Consider the following 27,553-nt stretch of genomic DNA (forward strand, 5'->3'; position numbering starts at 1 on the left):
AGTGGTCACCAGGAAACCCTATTGTCCTCAGGGGGCCAGGGGTCAACCAACAGAAGATATAGGAGGCAGGGAGGGCCTTGGAGGCTGTGGGCGGCCCAGCTGGAGCTCCTGCTACAGTCAGAGGGGTACAGGGCACTCTCCACCTGCCTGCCACCTCCCCAGTGTTGGCCCCGCTCTGGGCCTGAGCCTCCAGGAGGAGTCTGGCTGCAGCCTGTCCCCATGTGGTGGCCCTGTGGACGGGTGGCCCTTTCCTGGCACCCCACAACCCCTACAGCTGTCTGCTGACTTACATCTCAGCCCATAGGACAGGCTGGGCAGGAATGCCTGTCCTCATCAGACCTTGAGGCTCAGAGAGGGACAGTGACCTAGGTAAGTGCAGAGCTGGAATGGGTCCCCCAGGGTATGGCCTGAGTAGGGGGTCTTGGCCTGGCCCCTAAAGACCATCTGGAGGAGCCCTTGCTGCCTGAGACATTTGCAGGATGTCCTTTTCCTGGTCCCATCCGGCCATGGCGTGGGCGAGGGCAGCAGGAAATGAGTTGACCACGAGTGTGGGAGGAAGGCGGGTGGTGGGAGCGGTGGCAATTCTGAGGGTCAGTCTCCTGGGAACCAGCCGTCTGCTTGTGTGTGTGCATGTGGTGGGGCCTGGGGCCCTCATGGCCCAGTATGGCCTGCCTGTCTCCCCCTGGACGAGACCTGAGCACTATCTCAGGGGATTTTGGTCCAGTATGTGGATGCTTCCAGAGCAGACAGGAGGGAGAGGAACCAGGGGGAGAGAAACCAGAGAGAGGGTCAGGGAAGGACCAGAGGAGGCCTGAACGGGCTAGTGACGATTCTACAGCATGGTTGATGCCTCCCAATTGGACAACGTCCACTCTGCCGGCCATGACAAGTTGTGGCGGGAGGAGGAGGGCAGGAGGGAGATCGGTGGATAAAGAGGGAGGAGGCTATGTGGGGAGAGGCTCCCTGGAGGGAGGCTGGGAGGGGGTTGAAGAAGGAGATGGCAGGGCACTGAGTAGCTGGTCTTGCCTTGAAATCCCCTTCTGCTGCCCCCAAGCCTTCAGCTGAGCAGTGCTGCCTCTCCTACCCTGCATTGGCTATACTAGGGGAACTGGGGAAGAGCTGCTGGGCTGGGGCCATGGCTGGGTGGGGGTGAGAGGCTGCAAACCATGCCCATAATGGACAAGGTGGAGGGCAGAGACCTCCAGGGAACATGGGGAGGGAGCCTGGCAAAGGTGGGACTTCCTGTGGACAGGTGGGATGGGGCATCCAAGGGTGACCACGTAATCACAAAGCAGCTCTGGGTGACCACCTGGAGGAGTCTGGGGACCATTCCATGTGGTCACAGATGTACACACACACACATGCCCTCTCTTGGGCCATGAGGACAGGTAAGAGGGACAGGGGACTAGAGGTCTTGATTCCTACCTGGGGAGATCCTTGGCTGGCTGCCCTCCCTGTCCTTTGAGCCCAGGACCTGCCCCCAGGGCCCCAACCTGGCCCTGTCCTCAACATCCTTCTTTGCCACTGGTGGCATGAGGGGTTGGGCTGGGAACATTTAAAGAGGGGCTTCCCTGTTCCCCTTGCTTCTTCCTCCTCCCTTCCCTGGCCCACTTGCCCTCTCATTCCCCTCCAACTTGGGAGGAGAACCCCGACGTTCACTGGCATCAGGACCCAGGTGCCCTACCCGCGAAACCACCTGGGCTCCTAGCTGAGGCATCCCATGGCCTCTCTGCCTCTCCAGAATGAGGCTCCTGCTGCCTGTTAAAAACAAACCTGCCCCACTTGCTCCCCTGCCTTCTCAGCGCCCTCTGCCATGATATGCTTGAAAGAGCCATCTGTATTCCAATACTTTTTTCCACGCTTGAACCCACTTCAACCTGGCTCTGTTCCACCACTCTGTCCAGACAACTTGTCTTAGTCAGCAAGAGCTGCCATAACAAAAATAACCATAAACTGGGTGACTTAAACAACAGAATTTTATCATCTCACAGCTCTGGAGGCTGGATGTCCAAGATCAAGATTCCAGCAGATTCATGTTCTGGTGAGTGTTCTCTCCCTGGCTTGTTGATGGCTGCTTTGTGGCTCTGTGCTCACGTGGTGGAGGGAGAAAGAGTGAGCTCTCTGATGTCTCTTCTTAGAGGGACACTAATCCTATTGGATCAGGGCCCCACCCTCATGACCTCATTTAACCTTAATTACTTCTTTTGAAGTTCCATCTTCAAATTCAGACACATTGGGGACTAGGGCTCCAACACATGAATTTGGGAGGGGACACAGTTCAATTCATAGCACAGGTCTTGTCAAGATCATTGCTGATCTCTGCATTGGCAAAACCAAGGATCAATTCCTCAGCTTGCTCTACTAGACCACTGAGGCATTGAACACAGCCAACCAACTACTCTTTCCTCCTTGAACTTTGGTCTTCACTTGACCTATGAGACTCCACTCTCCCTTGGCACTAGGAGGTTCAGCTGTGATTTTAGTGTGGGAATTTACCTTTTCCAACTCTCCCCCTGTTGTCTGGGATGAGAGCATGTGACTCAGGCCTGGCCTGACCCATCCTTCATTTATTTGGCAGGGCCTTAGGAAGGCTCACGGGCTAGAGGACTAGGAGGAAGGCCAGAGCAGAGGGTGAGCAGAGAAAGGAGGAGAGGCTGGCTGGGGCCTCCACAGGGCCCCCGGAGTACAGAGCCTGGTTCCAGGTGAGAGGGGAAAGCCGTGATGGGGGTTGAGAGGGCAGAGGCCTGATCCAACCCTCACTTTTAAGAGGACACTCAGGGCTGTCAGAGTGGATGGCAGGGGACAAGGAAGAAGCAGGGAGAACACTGCAATGGTCCAGCAAGTGGTGGTGGGGCTGGGACCATGGTGGTGGGAGAGGTGGAGAGATGTGAGATGTGATTTGGGTAGAAATGACAGGATTTACTAAAAGACAGAATGTGAGGGGGCTGGGCTGGATTAAGGAGGAGGACTGAGTGTTCAGGAAGAGTTCCCAGTGGGGAGTGATGAGGATGGTGGTATTTCCCACATTTCTCCAGCCCCTTTCAGACATAAGTGAAAGCAACCCACTCTGCTTGCTCTAAGCAACACAGGGAAATATATCGGCTCCAGGATGATAAAGTCTTAGGGTTCCAGTAGTCCAGTGACGATCCTGGGACCCAGTCTGTCTGTCTCCTCACCTCTTTTCCTGAGTTGGCATCATTCTCAGGCAGATCATCCCACCTAGTGCCAAATGGCCACCAGCTGACCCAGGCTGGCATCCTATTAGGACATCAAATGTAAAAGAAAGAGGCTTTTTTCTAATATTTCCATTACACAAGTCCTAGAGGGGCCTCCCATTGGCCAAGCTTGGGTCACATGTCCAAACCTGAACCAGTCACTGAAATTGGGGGCTGTAAAGTTCTGGCTGGAAAGGTTGAGCCCATATGTTCATCCATGAGCCATATGGAAGGAGAATGGGTTCTCCTGAGGGAGATGGGACACTATGGAGGGACAGGTGGTAGACAGGCAGATGAGAGCCATCACCAGCGCCCTTGCACAGGCTGATGTGCACAGGATTTTCTGAGGCAAGGTCCTGGCCCAGGGCCAGCCTGGGAGATAGTGGTTGGTATGGTACCTGGACCATTATCCCATTATCCTTGGGTGGCCCTGGCCTCTGCCTTCCCTGTTTTGATCTGAGTAGGTCTCTCCCCACACTCTTGCACCCCTTAGCCAGGGCTAGCTGCTACCCCATTTAGACCTGTCCTTTCCTGCTGGTGTCTTATGTCTCAAATTCCATGACTTGTGACCATCTACAGCTCCAGATGCCGCCTGGCAGGGCCAGGCTGAGGTTGGGATGCCTACGTGCTCTGCCCATAGTGGGCTCTTGCCTGCAGTGTCTCCCCAGACAACAGGTGCTCCCTCACCAGCCTGCCCAGTGAGTTAGGGAGATTGTACCCAATTTGGGTGGAGACCTCAAGACTTAGGGTGCCTAAGATCAGAGCTTAGGCCCTCCACATTTCCCTGGGTCCTGGCAAAGTTGGGCCCCCTGCCACATGCTTGCTAAGCCAACCAGCTCTGGGGAGTTGGAGAGGCCTGCTTAAGTTCTCTCTGGTTCTTGATCTTTACTATGCACTCTGTTGGACTGAGTCTTTGGCTTCACGTTTGGCCCCAATACCTCCATATGCTCTCTCTTCATGGTGGCAGAAGGGCGGCTAGAAGTTCCAGTCTCACCAATCAGGTTTAAGTCCAGCAGGCGAGCAAGAGCCTTTCCTTGCAGCTCCAATTGGACCACTTCAGGTTACATGCTCATTCCTGATCCTCTGCATCCAGTGAATGCTGGATGTTGATTGGCCAGGCCTGAGTCACACACTCCAATCCCAAACAACATGGGGAGAGATGAGAAAGGTGAATTCCCACACTAAAATCAGAGCTGGACCTCCCAGTGCCGAGGGCTGACCCATCTAGGGCGGTCCCCAGGTGCCGCTAGCTCCCAACCCCAGGAACTGAGTCTTATCTTCTCTCGGGTCTGTGGCCTTTCACAAATATCACAAGCCATAGGTCCATTTAAAAATCATTTTATTATTAACATCATCTTTCCATTTAGCCAAGTGTCTGTCATGTATAAGGAATGTCGGTAAATATTCCATTTGAAGCTTCTTTGTACATATTTCCATCGATAAATAAACTCTGAATTCACATAAAAAAGTTAAACTTAAATAACTCATATCTCCTTCTCTTGTAACAGGCATATATTGGTAAAATATAAATATTCTTGGACTCAGGCTTTGTTCTAAGTGAGGATAGTAATTTATCACATGGTACAATTATTGACAACAAAACCAAGAAATTGTCAGCTGGTGTCCTGGCTTAGACTAGTACTGAGGTGGAAAACAGAAAATTCACATTTGGTTTCTGGGCCAAGGGTAGGGCAGGAGTGGTGAGGGGAGGAGAGAACAGTTTTCTTTACAGCTCTGATAAAAATAATCTGTTCTGCCACTGAATTTTAACTTTGAATATATTCTTCTACATTTGCTGATTAATTCCATAATTTTACTGAAAACTCAGATGTCAACTAACAAAATATGGCACATAATCCATTTTGAACAATGTCAGATTCAAAAACTATCATTGGGCTGGCAAGAACAACAGAAATGCACGTGGAGAGCGATGATCGGGGGTTGGTTTGGTTAGTTCACTGCGGTCAATCGCACATTCATCGGGGCCTCCGTGTGGCAGACTCGTCTGGTCCCTCGGCACCCAGGCAGGGCCTCCTCGGCCTAAGCTGCAGCGAGGGCGGCGGTGCTGCTCAGAGCACGCGGGGGATGATGGTGAAGGGCACCGCGGGGCTGCTGGCCTCCAGCTCCAGGGCCGTCAGGAAGCATTCGGTGGCCGCCGCGTCGTTCCCCTGGGCTTGGAGGACCTCCCCGAGTCCATTCCAGACCTCGTGGGCTGTGGAGTTCACCTGCACCGCGTCCCGGAGGATCTTCTCGGCCAGACTGTAGCGGCCCAGCTGATGAAGGATCAGGGCCTGCAGAGACAGACAGAGACACAGTCAGAGAGATGACCGCTGTGGACTCCCGGCTGTCCTGGAGTTCCAGCACGTTCCTCGCAGGTAGGCATGAGTCTCCGCTGGGCTGGGCACATGGTAAGATCAAGTTCTTCCTGCACTCAGGATTCAGAGTCAAAAGAATCACTTGAACCATATAAAGTTACCAATGTTCAGCCATTTCTGAACCATTAAAATGGCAATATCAAACGTTTCACTCAGGAATGAACCACACAGGAACAGCCACGGTCTGTACTGACGCACGGCGTCCTGTGGGTAACCGCTAACACCCGCCTGCACAGAAGAGTGTCTGCCATCTTTTTTTTTTTTTAACCTAAAGAAATACCATTTGTGGCATTAGTATAACAATTAGAACAGAAATTTTCTACTTGCTCATTGTCCTCCATCCTAACGATGCCCCTGATCTCACTGTCCCCTGCTCAGCCCGGGCTCGGCCTCAGCACAGCTGTCATTTCAGTTTTAATCAGGGTGTCTATGTTGGTTCCCCAAATGTTTCCAAGTTGTACATCTCCACAACTGATGGGTTTGTACTCTTTGATCCAACAGACAGACTCTCATTTACTCAGCCTCTCCCTCACGGTGGGGACATTTATACTGTACCCAATCTCTCTTCTGCTATAAATCACCCCAGGAAGAACATCTTTCCAGACAGCGCCTCTTCATTCTTTTAGACTAATGGATTTCAAATCGTTTTTACAGCCCTGGAAACCTTTGGTTAAATGGAATCTTAGTGAGAACAGCCACATATTGTGGGTACAAACAGACAAAAAGGAACTGCTGGGGGTAGACAACGGGGGAGGGGCCCAGGGTTCCCTGTGGGCTCCTCAGTGGCCCTGGATGAGGCTCAGTGGAACCAGCTCGACGACCATTTGGAGAGTCTTCCTTTAACGGCAGATTTCCCCAAAGGGGCATTACTGGGTCAGAGAACAAGATTCTTTAGGGTTCTCCAAAATTTTGCAAATTAAATCTCCAAAGGGCTGTGTCCCATTTTTAGCCATTTACAGAGTTTCAGTGGTTGGTCCCCCGCTGCCCCTCCTCTTTAGTTTTACTACTTTTGTTAGAGCAGATTCTCTCTCCTTATGGAAAGCTGTATTTCTTCAGCAACAATTGAGGTTAAGTATCTCTCATGCCTATTAGAAGACATTCACCTGCTATCATAATTGTCGAATCTGTTTTTGACTTTTGAGATTCTTTTTTCTCCTAACAAAAGGTTTTAGTTTTTAAAGTTGAATTCATTGATCCTTGTTTATTTATTGGTTGCTTCAAAGCTTAGACAGTTATCCTTTCAAAGAACTGACACATCTTGGATTCCATTTTTTGTGATCTGCCCTCTCCCTGTCGTTGTCCGCCTTCGGGCAGACAGGAACCTCAGTGGATCCCCTCTACTTGGCTGGACACAAACCAGCTACTCACCCTCCCCTCGCTCTTGCAAGGCACTGCCTCTGTCACACAGTGAATTATTCCACGAGATGGGGCCTCCTTGCATTTTCCAGTAAGCACAGCACCTCCCTTTCACATCAGCCCCGGGCTGTTTGATTTCCTTCTTCCACATCAGGATTCAACAGGTGGGATCAGAGCCTTTCCTCACTGCTCTCTGCTGTTAGTAAATTTTCTGACGGTCTTGCCCTGTACTATTCCAGGTGAATTTAAAAACCATTTTGCGGATTCCCTCTGGGAGTTGTACTTGCATTAAAGCTCAGTGTGTGAAGAAGCCTGACATCGTTACAGTGTTTAGTCTTCCTGCCCAAGAATGCGGCCTGGCCCGCTGGTCCTTCAGCTCTCAGCCAAACCTCCCAACCTCAGGTGAGGTTTCCCCAGTTTTCTCAAGCCTGCCCTTCACCGAGGGGCAGCGCAGGGGCACAAACATGCCGCCAGAGGGCCGGCCGCGGCCAGAGCCACAAGCCACGGGCACCATGAGCACCGGGGCCGGCAGGCCCACTCAGAAGAGCGCCGGCCTGCAAGATGAGCTCCGAGGGGTCCGGGGTGCCTTCAGCAGGCAGTGTCCAGGCCTGAGGGCTGTCCAGCTGCCCTCGCCACAGCGTGTGGCCCCGGGGGTGGTGTCTGAGGCCAGAGGAGCACCGAGAGTCACCGGCACCCGTGAGCGCCCGGCACAGGAGCCGTGGGGCTGACACGGGAGGAGCTCGTGGTCAGAGGGGCGACGGCCTGGGAGACCCACACCCCAGCTCCGGGAGGAGGGGCAGTTCGGGGAGCCTCCCTCAGTGAAGAGGAGGAGGAGGCCTCAGGCTGACGGAGGCTGCAGGGACAGCAGACTTCAAGGTCAGGCCCACCCTCTCTGAGAGGAGAACCGAGAGGGAACATCATACGGTTCCCTTTTTATTAACATCTACACACGCCTTAACACTGTCCATGCTGGAGTCCCTGGGTAGCACCAGGCCCTGGATTGAGCCCGCAGAGCTGGGGGCTCCAAGAGGGGAACCAGGGCCAGGCAGGGGGGTGGCTCCCCCTTGAAGCTTCAGAACAAGAGAGAGAGCAGAAGTCGGTGCTCACAATTAGGACGACCCTGGCTTCTGAAATGTGCTCTCCTCAGACTGCAGTGAGAACTGCTGGGTTTCAGTGGCCTTTCCAGGCTGGTCAGGGTCAGGTTCGCAGGGACCACCCCTGAAAGCCCCCCGCCCCTACCTGTTTGCACATGAGGCCACCTTGGGGAAGCACTTCCCGTCTCCACATAGCACCCACTCCCTAACCACCCAGGAGGGGATAAGGGAACTGTGAACCGAAATCAGGGGCAGACGTCCAGTGTGGACCCGGGCTCCCTGGCGGGAGGAGTGTTAACAGTAGCAGCGAGTGCTAGCAGTGTCCACGACACAGTGGGCACTGCTCTGGGTGCTTACTTCACCCAGGGACCCCTGAGCAGTCATCACGGCGTGGCCGGGACGCACCAGCACCTGCGTGCAAGGCCTGCTGTTCCTGCTGCGGGAAAGAGCCCATGGCTGGGAGCACCTGTTACATGGAGGGAAATGTACCCATGCACTGGGTCCTCCTGCTCCCATCCTGCAGGTCTCCAAGAGGCTTGGTCGCTTGACCCGGGCATCAGCGGGCTCCCGTAGGGCTGGGCTGGAACCCATGTCTCCCAACTCTTAGAGCTTCCCTTGAGGGCCATTGGGTCATGGGGTGCAGAGTGGGGTAGTGGGTAATCACATCCATGCCCTCGGGGGGCACTCCCCCAATTCCGGCCCTCCTTTAGAGAAAATCTGATAGCTGGACACCCTCACTTCCCAACCTCAGAGGTCAGGCGGGAAGAATGGGGGGTCGCTTTCCCAGGAGGTGAGGGCTAATGAGCTCCTGATGCCTTTCTCCCAGGCGAGGTTACCAGCCTGCACTTACTCTAGAACATTCTGATTTAGTCAACAGGGAAATAAGAGTAGGGAGGGGAGTCGGTAGTGGCGGCAAACAGCAGCATTTAGAGGTTGCAGAAGGGGCCCCATCGTGTTCCTTCAAGGCAAGACTTTCTCAGTGCATCAAACTGTTGAACACACACACCTTTTCTGAGTGGCTCTACCAGGCAGGGAGATGCAGATCGCGTGTTTGGCAAATGGTGATGGGGACAAGCCGCCTGGTAAGCCAGAAGGAGGCGTGCTTGGTTACTTGGTGCAGGTGGAGAACATAACTTAGGTCCCACTGGCTCTGTGGCTGTAGAAGCAGCCCCATTGGGCACTATGCTGGGTGCTTGGACTTGGCTCATCTCATATCACCGCCACTTTAGTACAAGGAGACAGGTTCAGAAAGGCCAGGCTTCCAGCCCAAGGTCACAGGGCCAATGAAGGCCAGCCCAGGTCTGCCTGAGCCCAAAGCCAGGTTCTCCGCACCATGGCTTCTCACCCGCTCGCTGCTGCCCCTGTCACTTTAAGAGACAAGCCAGGTGCCCCTCAGGCACTAACCCAGTTACATCTGAGCAACAGCAAATGGGCACCTGATCTGCTGTCTCTCCTTTCCATTTTCTCCAACCACTGACGGCTGGCTCCGTCGCTCCTTCCCACGGTGATGATGGGGAGATGGCTCCTCTCCAGGGCACAGCTTTCCTCCTGTTTTTCTGCTGTTTGGGAGCATCCAGTATATTCACTCAACGACTGGGAGGCTCCTTGTCTCCCTTTGTGATCTTGAGGCTCGGGATGGCTGCAGATGCCAAAGCACTGGGTAGGCTGGGGAGGGGGTCCTGTTAGCCTGAAAGTGGACCAATGAGACATGGAGACCCAGGAGGACCAGGGCCTTGGACCAGCGAGGCCTGGAGGTCACTGCTCTCGGTGGCAATGACCTGTTTTTATCCTGCTGAAGTGGGGACAAGGACATTAGTCCTTTTGCCAGGAATTTCGTTTACAAAGTGGTAGACTGCTGAATCTACCCTATATGGGGGGTTCCAGGGTACATGGCAGGGCCACGGGCACCCCCCAAAACACCTGCAGGAACCCATTACCCTCAGCATTGGGCAGCTAAGAGCCTTTGTGATTCGGTAGTGTTCCAGGGTTCTTGTGGGCTTGGAAATTTCCAGCCCATTCCTGGATTTATATTCCAAAGGTAGGAACAGGCTACCATTTCCAGATGACCTTGAAGCTTCCTGAGCAATCTGTTTAGTGGAATTAATTCCTAAAGCTGGAGTGGCTCAGGGAGACATCACAGACTTGCCAGAGGCTGCCAGCTCAGGCTTGGCAAGGGAATGAAAAATCGGTCTCTCCCCAGTGCCCCAGTGAGCCAAGAGCAGCTCAGAAATCAGTCACACAAGGAGACCAGCCAGTGCAAGCTCCAGCTGGGGTCTGAGTCATAACTTGGTGCCAGTATTGCGGGCAGCTTGGCTGGAGGTGGGCTGGGACCTGGACATGCCTGACCATCAGGACTGACACACCTCCCAAGGCCCTCTAAGGTGGGAGAGGCCTTCCATGGCTTCGACGTGCTCTTATGCCCTAGAACCCAGATGTCCTTTCATTCTGCTTCCCCTCTTCTCCAAAGATCAAAGGCCTAACTTTCGAGGCTGGCATTTCGTTGTCCTCACCCCAGCTGGATCCAGCGTTCTCCCAGTATGATCTCTTGGTTCACCCCAGCTGATTTGTCAGTCCATGTACTTCTGCAGGATGCAGCCCCCAGCCCCCTTCCACCTCCCCAAGCTTAGTCAGTCTCAGCCTGGACCCTCCTGCTGGAGCTCTGGTCCATCTGCCCAAAGCCTTGACGATCACCATTCCCCTCAAAGCCCAGGCCATCATGCCCCCTCTGAGGCAGTGATACTTGGAGGCACATGGCTCCTGCCTTCAGCCCTAAGGCTGTCAAGAGACAGAGATTTCGGTGACTGATATATTTCATTACCTTAATAACCACCCCACCCCCAATAGCAAAAGCACAAAGACTCCCTGAGTGGTTGCCCAGATCCCAGCCGTGTGCTGGGGACACAGATATGGGCAAGAAGCAGGGAGTCAGTGGCAGAGCTGAGATGTGAAGCCTGCAGTCCGGGGTCCTAACACTGGGCCCGCTCTCTGTCTCTTGGAGGGGATGTGCAAATGGGCCCCCACCTTGCCCTGCCCTGCCATTTCTGGAGCCAGCTAGGGCTGGCCTTCAGGGAAGACGGGAATCACTGAGGAGGTAACTCATTAGTTCCTTTCTTCAGACACAAGTGAAGGCAGTTTCCCAAGCTTGTAATTATTATAATCAGGTGTTTTGTACAAATAAGATCTTGGTGATGCACCAAATTGGAAATAAGGGATGGAATTAAACCTGTTATTTCAAATGAGACAAAACGGACTTGGCTAGTCTGAGGACAATTAGCATCTTCCTCATTCATGTCTTTCTGTGTGTGTGTGATAATTGCTGCCCAAGGACTAAACACCTTGCCACATGCTGAGGGCACCCGTGCAGAAGCCCTGTGCAGGCTCAAGTACCCAAGGAAGGCTCCCTAATGCAGCCCTGGCTCTGATGAGCACCCCTGCTCATGCTCCCAGGAGACCAACAGCAGGGCGGCAGGACAACAGCGCCTTGGGGATTTTAGGCATCCCCGTGGTGCTCTGACCAAGTGCCAAGTCAGCCCTTGAACATGGGTTCAAGGCCATGTCGCAGACCCCTGCTGGTCCCCCTAGGAGTACAGGTACAGGGAGATAACATCTCTGCAAGGAACCATCCTTCCCAAAGCTGAGCGATCGCTAGAAAAGAAGTCACGTGGCCCTGCTCTGGTGGGACCACGCAAACAAGCGGTCTCTCTCCATACGACTGCTGCTTTTTCCCGAGCCTAATGCTTTGGAAATGAAACATCCTGGCAGCAGGATGGAGACGAACAATTCCCTGTGCTTTCCACGCTGGGGCCTGGCTGCTGCTGCGGACCCCACCCTGTGGGTGCTACTGTTCCCAGGTCAGAGCTGGCCTGGGTTATGCAGAGGCTGCTGGGCCCCACCAAGCCCAGGTCGGGGAGTAAGTCTGGGGTCAGGGGTGGGACTGGAGCAGTTAAAGATCTTCCTGTCCCATCCCGGGATGGAAACTCCACCATCACACCACTGCAGGGCGTGGGGGTGGAGAGCCAGGGGCAGCGTGGTCAGGAGGCTCTTCCCAAAACACAAGGACAAATGCTTGGATCCATCAGGATCTACTCATCTTTAGTGTGTAAAGGATTATAACCAACGTACCGTACATTTTCCTGATTGCAAAGTGCTTTCATAACTGTCCTGTGAAACAGGTGCCACATTAGTCAGGGGCTTATCTCCACTGCTGTGTCCCTGCTAGGCTTTGCTGTGAGTGTCGGGGGGGCAGGCACTGGGTAAGCAGTGGTCATACCTGCACTGCTAGGCCTGGTGCCGAGCAGGCAGACAGTCATCAGGGCAGAAGGAATAAATGCACAGACACCAAATATTTAAGAAACAAGAACAAAGTTGAAAGCCACCACTGACTGAATCCAGCTCTGCCCAGCCCAGAGCCTGGGCCCCTGCCCACCACAGCAGGCCTTGGAGAGGGTGAAGGATTTCCCTGGCACCCATGAGCCAGGGGCCCCACCCTGGATGGGGGCTGATGACCAGACCTGCAGCCTTTCCCAGGGCCTGGTCTACACCTGAGCTGCTGGGACCATTCAAGGCAAACCAGTGCCCCGAATGCTTTGGACAAAGATACGTAAGCCTCCTCCTGGTGGAATTTCTGTGGTCAAGACCCTGGGATTGTGATGGCAGCTAAAGGAAAGCCTGTCTCAGCTTGTCAGTCTTGGGGACAATGACAGAGCTGCTGAGTTGGCGCATCGGGATATCAGAACACAGGCTGTATGCATCTTGGCCACTGCTGGTGGCTCATGTGCTACAGGGACCCACCGACAGCAGGGGAAAGGTGTGGCGCTCTCTCAGAGACGGCAGAGAGTAGGTTAGGAGCAGGGGCCCTAGGCCCCCCAGAACTGGGTTTAAATGCTAGCTCCTGGACAACCGCCTCTGGGTCTCAGGTGTTTTCTCTGTATAATTGGGACAAATACTGAAACACAGGAGAGCAGTGAGGCCTAATGAGACAGTTTGTAAAGTGCTCCGTGTAACAAGCCTTCAGTCAATGGGTCTCATCATCAATATTACGATTACAAGCGTTATCATTACTCATTACTGCTAACGACCGAGGGGAAGGGAGGACTTCCGTGATGCCCAGGGTTGGATGGCTGGTCACTGCCGTCCCTGACTCCCTCTTGACTGGCACCCTGTAAGAGCAGGGAGCATCTGAATTGCCTTCATAAGTGTACCACCTGGACCAGGCCCGGCACATCTGAGGTTCTTGGTGAATGTTTATTGAGTGGATGGAAGGATGGACGAGGGGACGGTGTGGATGCTGTGTGATGGTGGGGAGGGGGGAAGTGGGCATGGCTCCTCCCAGTGCTTTTGACTAATGAGCCCCTCAAACGTTCTGGCCTCAGGTCACCCTTGTCCACACTCCCAAGTCAGACCCACTCACTCAGAGCCTCCTCTGCCTTCTAGGGACAGCAGCACGGCAGCCAGGTGAGGGGCGGGAGCAGCTCCGGGGGAGAAGGCGCTCTGTTCGCGCCGGAGTCCAGGGGCGGCCACTGCCCCCCCACCACCAGGCTGTCTGCTCACACACTGCAGATCTGATGCTGCTCCCCAAGAAAATGCCAGAACCTACCACAGACTTTCCAGTCCTACAGTCTTTTACAGATAAGGACACAGAGGGCCAGAGAGGAAAGGAGCCTTGTTCAAGGCCACAAACCCCTGGATGCAGAGCGAGGCTGGATTCCTGAAGATGCTGGGAGGAGAGAGCCTGGTGTGATGCCAGCATGTGGCAAGTGCCCTGTGTTTCAGACTCCAAGCCCAGTGCCCTCAATCCAGTTGCTGACCGCTTGTCCTGCCAGGGGTTATGTGCATGACAGAGTGAGAGCTTTCTGGAAGCCCACCAGACTCCCAGGAGTGGCTTCCAACACTGGTGAGGGAACAGGGACCCCACACGAGCTCCCGCCCTCTCCCAGAGGCTGTTGATTAGTTGGTCTGAGTTGGCACAAGCTGAAATAACAGCATCGAGTGAGAAAAACCAGCACACTCACGTCACCACCTCTTTTCAGGTATTTGCATTTTCCTTCTTGAGGATGCAATCGGTCCGAGAGAAGCAGAGTGGTGGTGGCGGTGGTCTCAAAAATTCTTTTAAATAAGAATATAAGTAGAGTGCAAGCCAGTGCCACTCTCAAAAGACCACAGGATTTCCTTGGAGCAGCTCTGAATGCCAAGGCTGGGGCTGCCCTCACCCCCCTCAAGAGCATTTTGTGGGTGCAGCGAGGGGGCCTCCCCGAGCCCCACCCTGCTTTCCCACAATGCCTTGAAAAGGAGCAGAAACGAGCAGATGGGGGTGGTGTCCAGCTTCTCTACCTGGATCCCAGCAGCTCTGGGTGAGGCCTGGTCTACACTGGGCTCTGTTTCGTGTTTCATCTCTGTTTTGAGTGCCTAAAATCACACCGGCTTGCCAGGGAGCCCAGTGTGTGTGTCCTGGCAACTACGGCAGCCGTGGAAGGCCCGCCTAACCTGGCCAGGCATCCCAGGGAGCCCCATCTTAGGTGTCCTGCTGACGCGGAGGGTGTCTGAAGCCCTACCCCCTAGACCCCGGTGCCTGCCAGAGCTCCAGAGTGGGGAGGGTCAGCCTTCCCACTAGGCCAGCAAGAGAAGGCCCCCTGGGAGTCCTGCAACTCCACTTTACTCTCACCAGATCAGTTTTGGGGAGGCACTGGTGTGGGGCTAGTCTTTTGTTTCAGCCACTTTATTCAGTTTGACCCATTTTCCCCAAAGGCCAAGGCTAGCCATTCCTGATGAGCCAGGGGAGAGTCAGGCATGTGGGTGGCTGCTGCAGCTGTCACCTGGGGGTCTGAGTCCCACCAACCAGCCCTGGCCCTCGGGTGGGAACAGAATGTTCATGAGGCCACCCGACCTTCAGAGCAACAAAGGTTGGCTGATGTCCTGTTCCAGGGCCCTGGACCAAAGTGCATGAAGGGGAGGGACAGTGAGGGCTGAGTGGCTCCAGGGTAAGGCCAGGTACTGGACAGTGACCTTGAGGAGTGGCTCCTAACCAGAGTCAACCAGGATTGAGAAGGGCTGGGGGTGGGGGAGATGAGCGGGAGACAGGCTCCCATGGTAACTGCCTTTGTTACTATGATGGGGCTGGAGACGGACATTATAGGAAAATCTCCTCGTGTCCCTGTGGCCTCCATCCTCCACGACCACCCAGTCTCCCTGCTCCAATGTCAGAACCAAATCATGGGGTGGCTCCTTCCCTTACTCCCCTTCAAGTCAACCAGGCCAAATGCCCCATGTCCTCAGGTGAGCATGGGGGTGCAGTGCCCCATTGGGGGGCCCCATGGCCCAAGCAACTAAAGAAGGGACAGTGGTCTGGGTGCTGAACGGATGCCCTTGGAGGCGTCTGCTAAGCAGCGTATGCTGCGAACTGGCACTTAACTCTTCCAGAAGGGAGGAGGCAAAGACCCCCAGCCATTCCCCTCCCTCCCTCAGAGGACAGCCAGACGTGGCTGAGCGGCTGCCTGCACCTCTGTTCACGGGGACACGGCTATGCTCTCAGGGGGCCCCTTTCCATGTCAAATGTTTTATTTGAAGAAATAAATGCCTTCTGGGGGCCATGCCTTTCTAGCATTGTACTCAATTCACAAGGAAACAAAACTCAAATTTTCAAAAACCTCTTATTTTTCGAAGCTAGCAGCCAACCAGCTCTGGAAGCAGAAATCGTCAGGGTTAGGAGGGAGGCTTGGGCCTCTGCTCTTTGACACATAAGCCCCTGTTGCAGGCCCTGACAGGCAGCCTCCCACTCTTGCTTGCACCCTCCAGTGACGGGGAGCTCACCACTTCTCTGGGCAGCCCACACTACTGGTGGGCAGTCAAACTGTCAGTTAAAAATGTGGAGCCCTAATTAGGCTTTTTATCTAATTCCTACTCTTTGATGTTTGCTGAGGACTCTGGAGTCATGCAGAAAAGTTCCCTCCCCTTTCTATACCACAGCCCTTCAGGTTCTGATGAAAGCTTCCAGAACTCTCTCTCTCTCACACACACACACCCACCCACCCACACACACACATACACACACAAACACTCCAGGGCTTTGGAGGAATGGTAAATCCAGACTTCCCATCTTCCTGCCCCCACCTCACTGAATTCTGCTGCTTAATGCAGCACCCGAAGGAGACCTCACTGCGGGTTCCGAGAAAGAAGCCTTTAAGCCCCAGGAAAATGTGAGCGCGGCTTTTCCTTTCTTTTTAAGCATTTGATTGGCAGAATCTTTTAAAGCTGCTTTCTTCTGGGATGGTTTGGAATATTCTGAAGAGTTCATCCTACAATTAGCGGAGTGACAGGCTGTCAGGCAGTAAACACCAGCAGTGAGGAGGGGGAGGTCTGGCCCTAGCCCAAAGGGCCTGTCCAGCCCCGAGTGGATTTCGCACAGACTTGGGCCCCTTGGACCCAAGTTTCCTCTGGCCTAATTTCTTTGAAACTGGGTATTTCAGCGTTGTTGCTGAAATATCCGCAGACTGCGGTGACTTTTAGAGAACAGTCACTGGGGATTGGTGGGACATTCAGGGGCGGGACCACAGCCGGCCAGCCAGCAGCTTCCAAGCACCGAAGACCCACAGCCTGTCCCACCTCCAGCAGGCGTCCAGAGGGTGCCCGGGGGTGGTGCAGAAGAGCACGCGAGCATCCCCAAAGGGCATGCCTTATGTGGGAAAGGGGGCCCTGGCGGGCGAGCACTCTGCCCGGGTCACAGAGTGAGCGGGGAGACAGCACCCCAGGTTCCCAGGGAGGGGCTCTCTCACTTGGCTACCACCAAAGCTATTTCTAGTTCTTTCCTCCCTTGTGCAAACTTCTATTGAGCGCCGTGCTGGGCGCTGGGAGCTCAGAGGCACATGCTGTCCCTCTGGCCGGGAGGGATTGGTTTACTGTGGGTCCTGCCCCAGATTGAGAGCCCCCTGATCTGGGCGGGGCTGTCATTCACGGGTGGAGGCTCAGCACCTAGAACAGAGCGAGGCTGCTGGAAGGAGGATAAGGGGGGACGTTACAGAAGATAACATGATGCTCCTCGTTCTTTTTTTTAAAGAAACGAATGGGAAGCTCATAGTTGGGGTGACTGGCTTATGGCCACAGAGCTATGAGGCACTGTCACCCCACAGTGGATCTGATGCCTTCGCCTCTAAAAGCTTCCTGGAAACTGAAACCTGGTCCTGCGTGTCTCGTTCTTCCTGGAGGAGACTGGCTCTTCCTAATTATACGTGACAGGTCTGCAGCAGGCTCCCATCTTGGGAAGCCACACGGGGTCAGGGTCGGGTGGCCTTAGAAATGACACAGAAATGAAGAAACAGTCCTGGGAGGGCAAGTACCTGGCTCAGCTGCTAAGCCAGGTGGAGGTCAAGTTGGGTCTGAGAACCCAGGTTTCCCAAGGACTAGCTCAAGGCTCTTTGTCTGATGTCACATTACCAGGATCTCTGGAGAGGGCGCCAGGCATTTAGGGTTCTGAGACGCATTCCAAAAAGCTTTCTCTGGGTTAGCTGGCTCTGGACCCCCCCAGCTCATGGCTGGGCTGCCCAGTGGAAAATCCCCCTTGGGGCAGGATTCTGGGGACGTGATATCCCCATCCAGCTCTGTCAGCCTGCCCCAGTACTGCAGGCCCTTCTTCCATGTGGTGGCTGCCAGATCTTGGGCTCTCCAGACCCAGGTGACCACCAGAAGACCTAGCTTGAGAGGGGCTGATGGGGTTGCACACAGTGAAGAGTGCCCACCCTACCTGGCCCCTCACCCAGACAGCGGCCCTTCAGTCTGGACTCTGCTGTGCGGAGCAGGATGGGATGAGACAGCCCAGCTCGCTTCCCAGAGACTTAACCCTGGCAGCATCCCGCCTGCTGTGCTAAGCTCACAACAAGCCCCCTCTGTAATCTCTGCTGGGGATGAGATCCTTTAAGTAACCAGTCAAACTCCAAATCAGACATGGGGCGCCCTGTGCCCTTGACACTCCCTTCCGCCTCCGCGACAGCCCGGCCGTCTACAACAGAGCCCCTTCACTTGCCCTTCGGAATTCACGGTGTGGTGATTTTGCTAAGTCAGGAAAAAGAGGGAGCGCTAACTTCAGTAACAGCGGGATGACATCACCTCAGCATCAGTATGTCTGAGCACCTCTGACTTCAGCACTGGAAAGACCAAGGAGGCGTCTGCTTGCTCCCTGAAAGGCAGCGCAGAGGCAGGCTGGGAGCTGTTCCCTGTCTATGCCAAGTGCTGCTCCCATGCCCAGCCCTGGGAGCTGAATTACTTTTAACAGTGTCCCAAGGCCTGGGTGTTCCACATAGCGGCAGGCGGGACCCTCGGAGACCAGGCTGGTAGGGTGATGTGGACCCTGTGCCCGGTCGGGTGGGGTCTCCACCGGCTGAGGCCTGAGGCAAGACACTCATCAATTCAATGAGTATGCACACAGAAACACCGGCACAAGCATCTCCAAAGCCTTGCACTGACCTAACTGAAGAAATGTCAGATCAAGCAAGCCCCGTGCAATATCAAAGGAGTTGGGTGAGAAGGAATCTCAGGGCTGCCTCTGCAGCTCAGACTGGGCGAGGGGCATGACGAGGGCTGAAGGGGGACAAGAGGAAACCTCCAGGTCGTCAGAAGGATGTGGGGATGCCGGGCATCCTGAGACAGTTCCTGGTAACATTCCAGATAAACCTCCAGCCTTGTCTCCCTCAACCTGCCATTGAAATCATGTGCTCTGTTGTTGCAGCAAGTATTAGCTCAGAGTCTCAGTGAACACGATTATTAGCTGCCAGCTCTTGGGAGAGAGAAAGCCACAGCTCGGCCCCGGTGCTGCGGGACCTGCCACACCCCAGCCAGTGTTTTCTGTGGGTGCTAACATGGCTCCCCACACTTGTACTTTTCCATCGGTAAACGGGCAAGAGACTCCTGCTTACTTATTTAAACATCTCCCTGGTTGACTTATTTATTTATTTTTATCCACCTTCCCCAGTGACCAGTCAGGCAGGAACAACAGCACAGGTGGCCTGGAAGTCAGCGCTTCCCCATGGCCCGAGTTATCCACGCAGTGGAAAGTTTGGTGCTAATCACCCTCCGGAGGCCGAGGCCCAGCCTCCCAGCCTCAGGGGAGGCTGCTGATGCTCCGGTGTATGTGGGAAGATGGCGCCTCACCCCAGGCCTGTGCAGCCCAGCCAGAGACTGAACTGGGTCCTGCTTCAGGCCCAGCTTGCCCTGGGGCCCTGGCACCCTGGCCTCCACAGGTGAGAACAGATGCCCAGGCAGTCGCCTGCTCCCCCAGAAGCTGGTGCAGATGGAGTTGGTGATGGGCGGGGGGACGTGACCCCCAGAACTCTGGTGGGGGAAGCCGAGCTTCTCCATGGTCAGGGAAACAATTCACACGTGACCACCACCCACAGAGCTGAGCTGAGGGGCTTCCAGGGAGAAGCCAAGAGTGGGAAGGTCCTAGAAACCCCAGCTCCAGTCCTGAGGTCCAAGGCTGGGACCCCTCCTCAACCACCCCGACACACCCTCATCAGGCCTCTGTCTCAACCTGGCCTCAGGTGGGGAGGGGTGGGGGCCACATCTTTGACAGGGGTGTCACTGTACTCGGGTCTGGCCATTTATCACCAAACACTGAGAAACAGAAGCCTGTCCTGTTACTTCCAGTGAGAAGTTCGGGCCTTCCATGGGCCAGGGGACAGGGCTGGGAGACGGCACCCTGGTGGGGGGCACATCCTCTCAGGCCTAGTCCGTGGTCCACTGCCAACTGCCCACCATAGGCAGAACCTTCTCTCTAGCTTCTTCCCCAACCTAGAAAAGGAGGGGGCGGAGTAGATGATCTCCAGATGAAAATTCCAGGGTTTGGTAAAATGTTCTGTCCAACAAGTATTTTTAAAGCTCCCGCTACATGTCCAGTGCACATCTATTCTTTCAGGACTTAAACCTGAGTCGGAGAAACAAGGGGAAAATACTTCAGGGCAGCTTCTCTTTCCTGCTGTCTGTAGGGTAGAGTGCCCACAGCGTGCCAGGCAGGGGCGAGGGGCGGCGGCCGGGGCGGCTGGGAAGGGCTTCCTGGAGGAGGAGAGGCCCAGAGCCTGGACACAAACGGGATAGCCGTCCTGCAGGCTCGCTCCCTACCACAGCGGCAGCACAGGCGGGAGGGAGAGGAGCGGGCTCTGCCCTCACTCTGCGTGGCCCGCGGCTCCGACCTCGCTCGAATGAGCGGGCCTCTGCAGGGTCACTGAGCAGCGCAGGGAGGCCTTCTCTCTGACCCTTAAAGGCAGCCCGTGGCTGGAGGCACTTCAGCCCCATGTGGAGTAGTGACAGAAGATGGGCTCACTGGGAGTACTGGAAGATTCTTGGGTTTACAGGAAAGTCTGAACAGCTCAAAAACGTCAACAGTGCAGAGAAGAGCTACCAGCTGCTTGAACCCAGGCTCCTGGAGGCTGGGGCCGTGGGGACTGGTCTGAGTTCCCAGACCCAGTGTGTGTGCCCTTGGGACCCAGTGGACGCTCAGTAAATGCTGGCTGACTGAAAGGCAGTCGGGGCCCTTGGCACGTGCTGCGTATACTGCAGGCACTCAGGGGGTGGCTAAGCCTAGGTGTCACCTCCAGCCCTGCTCACGTCACCCACTTCCATCCCGCGCAGCGCCCACCCTGAGAAGGGCGTGGGGGCCTCCACGGCCCCTCCGGGTGCACTGGAGTGGGGGGCGGGGGGAGAGAGGGCACTGTCGCGTGGTGGGTGCCAGCTGGGCGCCTCAGCCAGGACAGCCAGCGGGGCTTGAAAGCTCCACCCCTGAGGCCACCCCGGGCTGCAGGCTCCATCAGGATTTCACAGAGAACACGGCTACTCAACAGCCGCCGGGTCGGCACAGGGCCAAGTTCTCCCACGTCCGGTTTCCAGCCAGTCCTGCTGGGGGCTCCGGCCTGAGGCCCACCTGATGTTCCGTGCCCACCGCTGGAGGGGGACAGTGCTGGTGACTCATTGCCTGCCGCGGGGAACATGGTCATTTTGGCGAGCGCCTTCCCCATCCCTACCAGGGTTTGGCATGAACTATTTTTCCATTTTTACACAGGAACAAACAGAAACGATAAGACACTTTCTGATGAAGGGAGGACAGGAATTGATAAGCCTTGGAAAAAAAATTTTTTTCCACAAATAACAGGACAACTCACAACACGGAGTCCGGGCAGGAAGGCAGGTGGGGCTGGGCCCGGGCTCCTCCGGGCTCCCACCACCCCGCGTGCCTGGAGGCCAGAGCCCAGGAAAGCTGGCTTCGGGAGGAAAAGGAAACCAGCAGTGTGCTCGGGCACGGGGACTTTAGCTCCTCGGTTTTTGTTATAAATTTTCTCCCCAGGGCCCCCAGTCCCCATCACAGGGCAGGAGCAGCGACTATGGCAGACAGGCGGGGAACACGCGGGGAGTCCCTGGAACTGCACGGCGGCCGAGAACATGGAACAGACTCGCCCTCACTCTTTCCCTACACAGTCGAGCTCTTATCATTGACACTTCAATACAGAGTGAATCAGTGTCAAGATTAGAGCCATTTCCTCAAAAATCCCCCATCAGCCCTGACAGGAAGAGCGCAGTGACGTGGCCCCTCCACTGAAGAAGCCCTCGGGGCTGAGCTAAGGTGCACGGCCACCCACCATTCAATGGGCCTCAGTGCCTGGGGCGTGAAGACTTCTCCAGGCCACGTGCCTGTGCGGGAGCTCCTGGGTGGATCCCTGAGGGGCTGACCAAGAGGGAGTTGGGAAACCAGGAAGGCAGGTTAAAGCAGCCGCAGATATTGTTCCCTTGGTTAAATTCGTGTGACTCTGGCATGTGTGAAGGTAGGGGTGGCAACGCTCACTGGGTCCACAGAGGTGGCCGCTCACAGCCAGGGTGACCTGCCTGCTGGCTCCACTGCCCCAGGAGCTGCAGGGATCCTGTCTCAGCCTCCCTGTAACCCACCTGGACACTCCCTGCTCTCTGACTGGGGTGCTTTGCTGGGAAGTGAGCCGTTTCCTCTCCCAAAGAATGGGGAAGGGCAGGTCCACGGGGGAGACCTAACGCCCCCTTCCATGGCCCGGGGACCTCTTCACTGCACACACGATCCCCACAGCCACGCTGCCTTGGGAGAAGGGAAGGCACAGAAACGTAACAGCTGCTGGGCGGTCGCACGTGCCGGGCAGACACCCTCACCATAGCAGTGTAAGGATGGAATTCTCATGTCTGTATGCGAGAGATCAAACTACATGTCCAAGGTCAGAGGAACTGCCAGCGGATGGTAGAGCTAGAACTCAAACATGGGTCTTCTTTGCCCCATGATGTGAGCCCTCCCTGCACCTGCCAGGGCAGTTCCGAGTCCTGTTCTTCCTCCCCGAAGTCCCCTCTCAGCTGTTATCTCTACCTAGAGCCCCCACTGCACCTGTGCCACGAGCACCCTCCACCAGAACCCTGGGTCAGGGGCACCTGTTCTCCGCCAATGTCCACTGCTCCCTGCTTCTCCTTTGCCTTCCTTCCCCCCATTAAACCATCTGGTTCTGAGTCCAGTGATGTGCTGGTAAACTGGCTCTCTGAAAGAAAAGAAGGCCTGATGTGTAGCGGTGGCCAGTCTCCGTGGTGTAAAGACTCCCTCCACGGCTTTGTTCACATGACGTCACTGTAGGCTGAGCTGGGAAGAGGGAGCTCGCTGGCCCTGCAGGCCGGCCTGTGTCCACTAACTGGCAGGAGCCGTGAGAGCCCCCTGCCCCCAAGAGCCGAGGGGCTGCAGGGAGAGGCAGGTGATGCTGGTGCCCTGAAACATGCCCATCCCGTCAACCAAAGCATGTGTTATCTTGATGCTGAGGGAGGTCAGCACAAAAATGCTATTTCCTTCAGGGCTGAGGGCAGAAAGGGAGACGAGAGGCATGTTTCCTTCTATCACCAAGCAACTTGACTTGGGGATGCTCAGGGCATCACTGAAATGCCCTCAGAACTCCTCCCACACCAGGACACAGGGCCTCTGTCTTCTCCCTTTCGGTCTCCAAAGGATCACCTGGCACCACGGCTTTCCGAGCCTGATTTTACTAAAGCCAATTCTCTTGTAAACTGGGCTGTGTCCTGTCGTACTCGTGGGTGGGTGCACAGCAGTGGGGGTGTTTGGAGGGGGATGCTGTCAGCAAGAAGGATGGGACAGCAGCTGGTTTCTTTCATCATTGCAGAAGCAGAAGCAGAAGCAGATTTGACACCTTTGTGTAAGACACCAGGCAGCAGGTAAAGAATCTAACAGCTTGCGGGAGTTCTAATTAGAGAGCCAATTATAACTCCATTGACCTGCCCAGCTTTGAAAGGCCTGGAAAAATGCATGTTTGTCCTTAGGAAGAAGCAGATTTTGCTTCTAGTTTGTTCTGGGAGATTCCCCGCAGGGATCACTTGCTGGCACTTTGGTTGTAGCCTCCTGCATCCGTTGGATGCTTGCTGCCCGGATGCAGAGGATCAGAGAGAACCTGTGGGGACTCTGGTCCCTACAGGGGAGGGGCCGTTTTCTGCATCAGGCTTGCTTCGCTCCTTTGTTTATGAAGAAAGACACAGCATCATATCCCATAGGCTCCCCTGCAGGGGCAGGCTTTCTGCTTCATTTGGGAGGACATCAGCCAGCATCTCAATTACGAATCTAATCAAAACTAACCTCTTGGCAAGGCCAGATCCCAGACTCACTCTGTGTGTGTGTGTATCCAAGCCTCCTTGCAGAAACAGTCACTGCTGTTATCAGCTTGTGTCACCTCCCCTCCCCTCAAAGGCCGATACCTGGCAAGAGAATCAGGTCTCCAGCAGCCATGAAGAGGGGACGATCCACATTGCTCCTGAGAACCAAGGTGGGCGTTCACTGTTAGACACCTTTGAGACCTAGGTGAAGTTAGAACAGTCCCTGACACGGAGCAGGGGCTCAGCTACTGAGTCCTCTCCTGCTTCACCAGCCTTCTGGGTGGCCAGCTAGCTGATGTTCTGAAAGACTCGGAAAAAAAAACTACCTGCAAAGGTATTTTAAGAAACAGGTGTTATGTAAACACCAAGTAGATGAAAAAAAGGAGGGAGGGAGCACATGTTTGTCGTGAACCTGGTGGGTAGGGGAGGGGCAGAGTAACTCCAGGGAGAAGGAACTGCTGAGGCAACACCGCGAAGTGGTCGGACTCCCAGGACCTCGGCAGAGGAACTGTCCAGCTAAAGAGCTCCACATAAAGGGCGTGTCGAAATTCTTGAAGTCTGGGAGCTTTCTGGACACCGAGGCCCAGATCTGAGAACTAATGGGGGTGCTCTCAGAGTGGTTCTGTTCTCTCCCCAGGAGGCTGCTGACTGAGGTCTCTGGAGGCACACACACGGGGGCAAGGCCACCCCCAGACCCTGAGCGGCACCCTCACCCACTGCCCCTGTGTGGAGCCTCTGCACTCCTGCACCCCACCCCTCGGTCAGCAGTGCTCACAGGTTTCTAAGGGCAGGGTGTCTGCGATGACAGGCAGGCTTCTGCGCATCTGTGAGGGCAAGTCACAACCTTCTCAGAGTCCGAGGGTTTGCAGCCTGGTGGTTCTTGGTATTTTGTCACTGGGACCCGTGGCATTCCTGCCTCCTGAGCGATCCCTCACCTTCACCCCACCCCCTTGGCAACAGGAGCGGTTGCTTTTCTGCACATGCCTGGACTCTTCACTCAGTGCATGTCCAGGGCTCAGGCAGCTGTGGGAAGGGATGCTACACCAGGGAGAGACCCGTTTGGGCAAGGTAGGAAGTAAGAAGAGATCAAGACTCACTCCAGCTGGGAGCAAAAGAGAAAGGAGACGGGCTCCGCAGATGCTGCCTGACCATCAGGACACAGAGTCGAGGCCTCTCATCCCCAGAGGATGGTGAAGATTCCCCTCCCCCCACCAGAGCTAGGGCAGAGTTCCCTGGGGCCAGGGTCAGCCCTGGAGGAGTTCAGAGAGCAGCTCCCTTTCACCCCCACCCCCCAACCCAAGAAGGAAGGGCTAATATCCCATTTCACAGGCAAGGAAAAGTAGGCATGAAACCTTCAAAAGTGATGGAAGGGTGGGCCTGACACTCAGTGCTGTGCCCCTCACGAGTCCCTTCCCCGGTTGCCTCGGTCTCCCCATCTGTAAAAGGGGATACTTAGATGAGGGGATCCCACTGGTGCTCTAAATCCTTTACCTCTCTGGGGAGCTCCAGGTCCAAAGGCTCTCATCGGCTACCTGTCCATCCTGGGCCCTCATCCTTGGTACTGGTGAAGAAAAACCAGAAGCGGTACCTGGAGGAGACTTCTCATGGGAGGTCCTTCCCAGACCTTTGGGCTGAAGAGTTTTAAGCTCAGACTGTCAGAAGGTCCCAACAACACGTGGGAAGACATGGCCCAGAGAGAGTCCAGAAACACTGGTGGGGGTCTCTGGGGCCAGGACCAAATGATAGGGAAACAATTGAGGCATGAGACGGGTCAGAGATGGCCAGCCCAGGTGGGCTGCCACTTTCTCACGGTGGCAGCCATGCCCTCTGGCTCAGCTGAGAGGCAGGCAGCACTGGGGAGGAGGGTGCTGAGGAATCCAAGAGGTAGCAAGGCTAAAAATCCCAGAAGGCCTGAAATAAGGAGGGGGAATTAGGAGCCAGTATCTGAGAACACAGAACAACTCAGGTCAATGAAAAAACCTGGACCAAATGTACCTGATCGGGGAGGGGGGGTAGGGAGGGATTAGGAATACAAACTACTAGACACACAATAGATAAATAACAAGGTCCTACTGTATAGAACAGGGAACTATATCCAATAGCTTGTAATAACTTATGATGGAAAAGAATGTATATATATATTTACATGCATAACTGAATCACTGTGCTGTGCCCTCCAAACTAACACACCATTGTAAATCAACTACACTTCTATATATATATATGTAAAATAGCCTGATCCAAGCCAGGGAGCAGTAACTGACAAGGCAGGAAGGCAGTGGAAGTGAAATGTCAAATTGCACTGGAATAATGGGGTAGAATTTCTAAGAATAAGTGGTTTGGGTAGAGTATGTCAGATTTTAAATAATTTTAGATCATAATTAATGAGACACTGAACCGCCTTGCCTGCAATTAGTCATCTAAGACTCCGAAACAGAAAACAGAAATAAATACAGAATTAATTTTTTCCTTAAGCTGCAGTAAAGGAATGCCTAGAGGCATGGCTTGCATTTCAGAGCCTGCACTGGGTCTCTGGGGCACTGAGAGTGTCCCTGGGGAGAGACAATGGGATGGGTGACCAACAGAAACTCCACTGCAAGAGAACTCACCTGGCCTAAGGGAGGGGGCTTGGGTGTCTGTTGCTTTCAGACAGGAAGTGATATTTCATGATACTTGCTTGGCGCACAGAGCTGAGAATGAGCCCCTCCCCCACCTCCCCTGGCATGCCCCAGGGCTCATCTGTAACCTCAGGACATTAGCAGGGAGGCTCTGGTCTAAAGGGAAGGTGACAGGTGGGAGAGTTCTGGCCCAGGAAGAAGCTCTCTGTGCCGTCTGGATCTGGATCCCGTGGTGTATGCCACGTCAACACATCAACACGTCAACACGTCTGACTGGTGCCCCTGGCTATCTCAGCCTCCCAGACACCTGTCTCTGGGGCAGGCCTCGAGGCTGGCATCTAGCTTAGGAGGTGAGCTCCTCCAGGGAGAAGGGAGAGCATAGGGGTTCAACCGAGAAAAGGTTTATAAAATTCTTTATAAATTACCATATTGATTCCTGGTCTGGAACCAGGTTTCTGGTGGGCATGTTTCTCAGAGATGACTCCCTCTGCCTGAACTGAGGGGGCCTCACGGCCCCAGCAGACAGCTGTACTGGACCTGGCCGCCCTCGGCCCCGGGCCTCTCATTGCGACACTGCCTGTGAGGACAGAAGATCACTGCAGATGCCAGCATTGTTCCCACAGCAGTCTGTGGTCTAGGGAGGGTGACCACCATGCTCCCCAAATGGGGTTTAGCGTGTGACAAGGACGAATGTGCTCGGGGACAACAGGATGGAGTGTCCGAACTTAAGAGGGTGGTCACTGCTCCCTCTCAGGGCCTTTGAGCAGAGGGCTGCCCCTCCAGCCTCCTGCCACGTTTGGCTCCTGGAGAAGGTGCCACAGGTAAGTGCGAGGCCAACACACCAACAGGCCAACACGTCCTCTCCGAGATCCCACTGCCCTGGAAGCTTCCATTACTTAGTCCTGCCCTGGCCTCCATGGTCTCACGCTCAGCAGAGTGGTTGCATCCTCCAGTCCCACCTCAACGTCATTTCCTGTACTGGTGGTGGACGGGACGTTGTGCCAAGGCCAAGTCCACAAAGGGCTAGTTGACCTCTGACTGGCCAGAATCAGCGTGTTCCCACGAGATCCGCTCACAGCCTATTCATGGAAACAGCACCAAGGGCTCTGGGGGGCTTTGCTCATAAGAGGGGAGTAATGGCAGTTGTCAAGTTCAGGGTCGCCTGTAGTAGTTCTCCCCTCTCCCTCCTCCCCACCCCCCATGCCGGCCACCCCTGGTTGACAGGACCACTGCGCTGCCTCAGGCATAGCCCCCCCCCACCC

The 27,553-nt window shown here is 55.0% G+C and overlaps 1 protein-coding gene across 3 annotated transcripts in view; it reads right to left on the minus strand.

The window, feature by feature from the left end:
• Positions 1–4,537: 4,537 nt before the first annotated feature.
• TTC7B (tetratricopeptide repeat domain 7B) overlaps positions 4,538–27,553 on the minus strand; it is a 222,342-nt gene continuing 199,326 nt past the window's right edge. For all 3 annotated transcript variants that reach the window (XM_072963592.1, XM_072963591.1, XM_072963593.1), the window contains one exon: positions 4,538–5,506. In XM_072963592.1, the coding sequence (XP_072819693.1) occupies positions 5,285–5,506 (222 nt within the window). In that variant the 3' untranslated portion in view covers positions 4,538–5,284. The remainder of the gene's footprint in view (positions 5,507–27,553) is intronic.

This window comes from Vicugna pacos, chromosome 6 (genome assembly GCF_048564905.1).
Source record: "Vicugna pacos chromosome 6, VicPac4, whole genome shotgun sequence".
NCBI classification, from domain to species: domain Eukaryota; kingdom Metazoa; phylum Chordata; class Mammalia; order Artiodactyla; family Camelidae; genus Vicugna; species Vicugna pacos.